The 7,429-nt window shown below is 34.8% G+C and overlaps 2 protein-coding genes across 2 annotated transcripts; one reads left to right on the forward strand and one right to left on the reverse strand.

The window, feature by feature from the left end:
- The first annotated feature begins 994 nt into the window (after positions 1–994).
- LOC139865633 (uncharacterized) lies at positions 995–5,740 on the forward strand. Its single transcript, XM_071853709.1, has 5 exons — positions 995–1,534; positions 1,634–1,874; positions 4,596–4,694; positions 4,775–4,977; positions 5,494–5,740. The coding sequence occupies exons 1-5, from the start codon at positions 1,092–1,094 to the stop codon at positions 5,567–5,569; spliced, it is 1,062 nt and encodes a 353-aa protein (XP_071709810.1). The 5' UTR covers positions 995–1,091; the 3' UTR covers positions 5,570–5,740.
- Positions 5,741–5,784: 44 nt separating this feature from the next.
- On the reverse strand, positions 5,785–7,125 carry LOC139865632 (probable galacturonosyltransferase-like 10). Its single transcript, XM_071853708.1, has one exon. It carries the CDS (start codon positions 7,013–7,015, stop codon positions 5,933–5,935), a length of 1,083 nt encoding a protein of 360 aa, XP_071709809.1. The 5' UTR covers positions 7,016–7,125; the 3' UTR covers positions 5,785–5,932.
- Between the last annotated feature and the right edge of the window lie 304 nt (positions 7,126–7,429).

Below are 7,429 nucleotides of genomic sequence, written 5' to 3' on the forward strand. Positions count from 1 at the left end.
ACCATGTTAACGATACTAACATTCTTATGCGATCGTTCTGTAGGTAAGACGCTCCTGAAAATCTTTTTTTAAATTTTCATAGAAATCGTAACTCAAGTTTTGATCAACTCAGATCAAAATTATTTCTCTTTTACTCTACAACCATCCTTTTCGCTCTTGATCTAAACAAGATAGCTTGTGATCCTAAATCTTAAAAGGGCAGTCAAGCATAATCTAAACAGAGATTACTCAATTAACAAATAACCTAACCAAAATCTAATATATAATAATCAACACTTCAAAACAAACCAATTCTCAAGTCTAATACCCCTCTCAATGCAGGTTTATTTTATGATCGTTGTAAAATCTTATTTTTATTTTTGATAATTAATTAAGTCAAAAGAATGTAAATTAAATAACGTCAACAACTTTTTGGAATACCTGATGAGTATAACTCAGTGGTGGAAGAATCCAAGCTGATAAATTTTTGATCAGAAGACACATCGGAGGTTTCAAAATCTTCCAGCGGTTTCAGCGGTTGAGGACGATAGCCTGCGTGAATCTTGAGAGGTGGAAATGGTGGTTGGGTAATTAGAAGAATCACCTTAATTATACGAAGCTCTTCGTGCTGATAACGTGTTGTAATTTAGTAGTATATAACTACCTTTAGTGGCATATTTTCAATTTATGTGAAAGAAGAAAGAAGAGAGTAAATTCTTATTGAAAAATGGTGTACATATCCTTACAATTGAGTGAGTATTTATAATACTAAAACTTAACTGTACATTATTCGTTTTCATCTTCAATTATAGAGTAGGTGAAATAGTAATCAATAATTCATAATTTTACTATGCAAATAACTATTCCTTCGCATGTGTATGTAAACAGAATTATCATCCATATTTGACTTTTACTTCATATATCATAATAAATAATAAATAGTGGTCAATTGTCTCTTAAACATTTCATGTGTATATTTTAGAAAAGAAAATATTTGAAGACAAGTTTTTAATTTTTGTGCCTTGAGGTCATTGAAGATAAAAATACCAGAACCAAAACAATCGAAAACTCCGCCGAGCCGGAAAACGAACCATCACAACGTCATAACTTCAATGGCTTCTTCAACATCTCTACCGTTTCCTCCCCTCATTAACCTCTCAAACCGCCACAACAAACCATTTCACTCTCTATACACTCACAACCTCTCTATCCATCCACCACATCCCTATCTATCCATTACCTCCAATAACCTTCCCCGTCTCGCCACCGCTATCAACTGCCGTATCTCCGGTGTCGACAGCGGCGGCGTATCTGACGATTTCATATTCACTAACTCATTTTACCACGAATTCTCTGTCATCGCCAACATGTTGAAGAAAATTGAGCCGTTAGATACTTCCGATATATCTAACGGCGTTTCTGAATCCGTTAAAGATGCAATGACACAAATGATTTCCACTATGTTAGGTTTGCTTCCGTCAGATATATTCTCCGTCAGTATTAAGGTTTCTAAGCGTCCTCTTGTTAGATTATTAGCATCTTCTTTAATCACAGGGTAATCAATTGTAATTGTAAATTATAATTATTATGTTTTTTTCCAGTTATGCGTTTAATTAATTCAATTACTTCTTATGCATGAAATGTGTGCTTTTAGGTATACTTTGTGGAATGCTGAGTATAGAATTATGTTGAAGAGGTTGATTTCAAGCGACTGCGATGATGCTGTAAGGAATCAAGTTGATGTGAATGATGAAGTGTGTGATAACAGTGTTGAGGTCGAATATTATCATGAAGAATTAGATAGATTCAATGTGCAAAACTGTCTAAGTGATTTGTCTCCTGATGCTATGAATTACATTCGAGAGTTGGAAAAAGAGTTATCTGCAGCTAAGAAGGTGAGAATTATAAGCTTTGTGTTACTGTATTTGTTACTTGCAAATTTTGTATGACATAGTCATAAGTTCATAGTGTACACTTGTTGTTCGGTAGCTGTGGCGAATCTAGGTTCAAAACTCAATGGGGTCCTGAATTTTTTTTTCACGACTAATTATATTTGACGGGTACTTTAGTGGTTGTTTACTTCCAAAAAACTATAAATTCTAAACATATATGAGGTCCTCTAGTAAAATTTAGTGGTGTCCTGAACAATTTGAAGAGTACATCGTAAAAAAAATTTCTAGACTAGTGGGGTCACGGGACCCCACTCCTCATCACTTACACTCGCCATTGTTCGGTAGTAAGGTGAAAAGGCTCATTGATTAGATGTTAGAGTTGAATCACGATTGGCTATAGCAGACTACATCTCCCCATACCATAAGTTATGATGATTAATCACCTAACTGTAAGTAAGTGTGCTAGTTGTATTGGAACTCCCTCGGTCCTCACCTTTAGTACTACATTAGAATACAACAACAACAATACCCAATCCCACGAATGTAGGGTTTGATTTAGCGCATCTATGACTCAAAACGCATAGCATTGTGAGTGTTGTTTGATCCGGGATTCATCTTTATGGATAGAAGTAGAAATTGAATCCCTAATTAATTTTGATATGCAAATTGTTGTCTGATGATTTTGTTTATAGTCTGGTGTGGTGTACATCTCAGAAACCTTCTATTTTCCTTTTTTTTAATTAATTTTCATTAAGAAGTATATTTTAGGAGCGTGCATTTGGAGAGTGACTACTAAGGCTCGAAAATGATGTTTCAAACTAGCAAGTAGTAACTAGAAGATAGTTTACATTTTTGATCACGGTCCAATAGCTATAAGCGAGTTCAATTTATTTGTTTTTTAGAATCGAATAAATTCGTGATGATATTGGTACTTAAAAGTGTTGATACATTGTTTCTGGTGCAAGATGAATATGAGATGTTTGATAAAATGTCATAGGTGAATGTTATTTGGTTGGCTTGCATTTTTACTATGACTAATTGTATAACATAAGGATGAAATTGTTATCATTCAGCTATTTAATCAGCACAATAAGTAAACATGAATTTATCCGTACACCCCCTAACTGCAAGTAAGTGTACTAGTTGTTTTGGAACTCCTTCAGTCCTCACCTTAAGTTCTACTCCGTACATTAGAATATCACTTGATGTAAATTTATAGGAAACTATACACTGAATTGACTTATGAGTGGCTGTTATTTAATCTCCAACCTAAGACTATTTCTAGTGGTGCAGTTGACGTGACAATGTGATGGGTATTTTTTAAGGTGATAGCAATGACGTGGCAAATGTCATGTGAAAAATGGAAATAGTGGGGAGGGTGTGATGGAAGGGTGATGGGTGATGCGTTAAATTAGGATTAGGAAGTTGGGAGTAAAAGGTGGTGAAAAAGGTTGATAATATAAAAAAAGGTTGAAGTTTGCGTTAGGGTTGAGCAAATGTACCGAATACCGAAATCGAACTGGAACCATACCGGTCCCGTACCGAACCGGTACCGACCGAATATATACGGTACGATATTCGGTATTATATTTTATGTGAATTTGGTATGCGGTACTAACCGGTACGGTACCGGTATTTACCGGTTTTAATACCGGTCCCGAAATTATATATATGAGTTTCTTTTTGGCCATGATTATATACAAATGAACATAATGATGATTATTAATAATTATAACTTACGGCACTCTATTTTAATTTACGAGTAATAAATTTGATATTTGTCATAATAAAACTTTTGCTGTGAAAAACAGAATGACAATGTTGAACATGAAGCATCTAATATTTGAAAGAAAAGCAAAATAGCAACAAAAAAATCGATCAGTTTCTTTTTCGCATTATATGTTGTAATATTCTATACACATATTAAGATAATAAGTCTTACTGACGTTATGAGTATTAGCTATATGTTAGCTTTTTGTATGATGATACTTTATGCCTTTATGGTTTTTCTAAGATTATTAGATGATGTATACTATTTGCGTCTGTATTGTTCTCAATTCTAAGTAAAAAAATTAGCTTAATTTACTACCGATATTATGTTATTCATTTTTCATTTGAAAGCTTGTTCGATAAAAAGTTTTTCTAATTCCTAAATAAATATCGGTACTAAACGGGTATAGTACCTATTTTTACCGCACCGATACCGGAACCGTACCGGTACCGAACCGATTATATCGGTACGGTATTCGGTACTCATGTTAGGTTAAAAATAAAAAAACGCTACCAATCGGTTCGGTACGTTTCGGTACCGGTATGGTACCATGCTCACCCCTAGTTTGCGTGGTTCACATTTTTGGGCGTGATGGGGAGTGATGGACCAAAATAAACCCTCATAACGTTGCGTAAATTATAGTCTAATATCCCGCTTTGCCCTATAAAAAATGACTAGATGACTTTACTTGACAGTAACTAAATAAACTAAATGACCATTAGCTATAAACATATTAAAGTGCCTTGGCCTGCTTTGCTTCCATAAAATGCTGGAGTAATTAGGATCTCACCGCATCTGACTCCCACGAACATGATAACTAAAACTTATCTTCCGATCTCAGCACATAATCTGGTTATATTAGAATAAGTTGAGAATGATGCATATGTTGTTTAAACGAGCAATGGAAACTGTTCCCAATATCTTGGTGATAATTTGTTACCCGTTTCTATCAGGATCTGCATACTGAAAAGCAAGAAACTATAAGTATCGGATACACAAGAGAAAGTACTAATGATATATTGAAGTACTTGCGATCACTGGATTCATATATGGTATTTACTAAAACTCAAGACATTTTCTTTATTCATTCCATCTAAATCGGGAACCCTTTCATATATGTTTGATTACGCAGGTGAATGAGCTATCAAGACCGTCTACTTCAGAGGTAAAACAAGTTCTGCAACAACTGGTACATAATACATCAAGAAGAATATTTAAAGAAGATATCACATCTAGTTTAATGGGGGATTTAGAAGCTAGACTTCAAGAAAACTACCAAAATGGAAATGAAATCCTCTGTGAAACCCGAGATTATCTCGCAAAGCTGCTTTTTTGGTTAGTCTAGCATCATCTAATTTACCAAGTATTTTATCTTTGTTTCCGCTCTCTATACATATTAGTATTATTATTATTCACCCACTGTTTTTAGTCCGAGCTTCTATGATTATATCCAATAGAAGAATATTCAAATTCAGTTGCTATATTATGCATGTACTAGAAGTTCTAATGTGCTAACATCAGTGTTGCCAAACACGGAGTAAATCGGAATTACTTGGCGAGTACTCGATTTTGCAACTCGGGGAGTACTCGGTCAAAATTTGGTCAAATTCGGTCGGCTAAAACTTGGGATTACTCGAAAATTCAGTCAAAGTTCGGTCAAATTTGGTCAAAGTCAATTTTGGTCAATATTCGAGTACTCCCTAAAAAAATCCCGACTGAGTACTTTTTGGTAGCGATTTTTGCAACGTTATAGTACCACCATTGCAAATGTCATGTGAAATGTATTTGTTAGTTAATGGATAAACATACATGTGGTCTTTTGATTATGTAAGTTGACATTATTTTGTACAGGTGTATGCTATTAGGTCATCAATTGAGAAGTGTGGAGAACAGGCTGTATCTGAGCTGTGCAGTTGGCTTCTTATGATCATTTATTGTAATGTAATTGTAATACATGCATGTATAATATCGGTTATTCTGCATATATTGATAAATAAAAAAAAGAAATTGGATTAATCCTTACAGATAGTCGGTAATTAGCAACTTTTCTTCTTGATTAACAAGTTATTGTTAAAACATCATATAGGACTTCCTACCATTGTGAGATTGGAATTGTTTTGTGCACATATTCAGTTATGCTACTACCATAAAATTGTTATTTCTTTCCTCGTATTCATGTATAGATATACAAAATGAATCTCTTCCAAACAAAATTTCAAGAAAACAATATACAAAAAACGAAAAAATGAATCAAATTACAAATAACCAAGATACAAGTCCATCAGCATCATCATCTTAGTTGTTCTTTAGAGTGTTTATAGAGATCATAAGGCGCCCATAGATCATCAACCGGACACGGATCACCCGCATCTAGTCTCACCCAAGGCTTCCCTTTCCCACTCCAATGCAACAAACTAATCGGACCCGGATGTAAAGACCTACAACTATGAACCCTGTTGTTCCCACCAAGCCCATGTTGGTTCCACCTATGATCGATCGCCGCCACATCACCACCAAACACCAACAAAAACGGCGGTAACGAACCCAACTCATATATCCTCTCCTCCTTTTGAACCTTCATCCATTTCTCAATCCTTCCCCTATAATCTTCCTTTCTCCATTTCACCAAATCCATCACCATCACACCTGTATTGAAATAACAAGGCTTCTTCCCTTCAAACACACTCGACATACTCGAATCATACCAAAACCTATCCGTAAAATACTTTGTAAAATTCGCGTGACAATAAACCGGAGCTCCGACTGCTGTCGACCCGGTTAACGAAACGGACCAAAGCTTCTGTATATCATCAACAACAATAATATCTGAATCCAGATAAATAACCCGGGTCACACTCGAGTCAAGTATATCAGCCAAGTAAGTTCTAGCATAATTTAACGGGTCTTCAAGCGCTTCACGAATCGAATACGAGATCAAATTCTTGACTAGACGATCATCAAAACTATAAACCATAAAACCCAAAGATGGAAATATAGTTTTGACAATCCGGGTCAACTCTTCGGGTTTAGGTGAATTCGATTCGGATGCTATGAAATGAAAGTAAATATTTTCAGGACATGAAGTATGTTTCAATATTGAATGAACAGCAGCTACTGATCCTCTTAAGTAATTGTAATCAAGAGTCATTGCCACATGAATTAAAGAACTTGTACCTAAGGCCCCACATTGAGCACCGTTTATATACTCCGGTGCTTCATTGTATTGTACGTTTGCAGTTTGATCAAGTTCAATCTTTGAAACATAATTATTTGTTTCAGGAACTAAACGGATCGCATTTGTGGATACAAGTAATAAAGAAAAAATGGTACTAATTAACACAAAAGCAAAACCAAGAGCTTGATATCGAAGCATATCATAAAAGCTTTTTCCGTTCAGGTGTTCACCGGAGGTCAAGATTTAGATGAATTTGTTGTTGGGTTGTTTTTGAAAATAAATAAAAATAGAAAGTAGGTAAAGGGGGGATGTAAGTATATATTCAAGACTAGATGACTTTATGATTTATGAGGTGGGAATTGAAGAATACGCGGTTTTGTTTGGAACGCGGGATGGGTGAAATGGGAAATATGGGATAGTTAAAGGGGTAAAATGGAAATTAGAAAAGGAGGAGGAGTGGGGTTTTGAATTGAAAATTCTAAAATGGGAAGGTTCCAGTACAGTGTGACAATATAATTTAATTTAATTAATTTAATTTAATAATTTAATAATTATATTATATCAATATCAATATCAATATCAATAATCAACTAGATTCGTGGTCCGCGCTTC

The sequence above is a fragment of the Rutidosis leptorrhynchoides genome, chromosome 9 (assembly GCF_046630445.1).
Source record: "Rutidosis leptorrhynchoides isolate AG116_Rl617_1_P2 chromosome 9, CSIRO_AGI_Rlap_v1, whole genome shotgun sequence".
Lineage (NCBI taxonomy): Eukaryota > Viridiplantae > Streptophyta > Magnoliopsida > Asterales > Asteraceae > Rutidosis > Rutidosis leptorrhynchoides.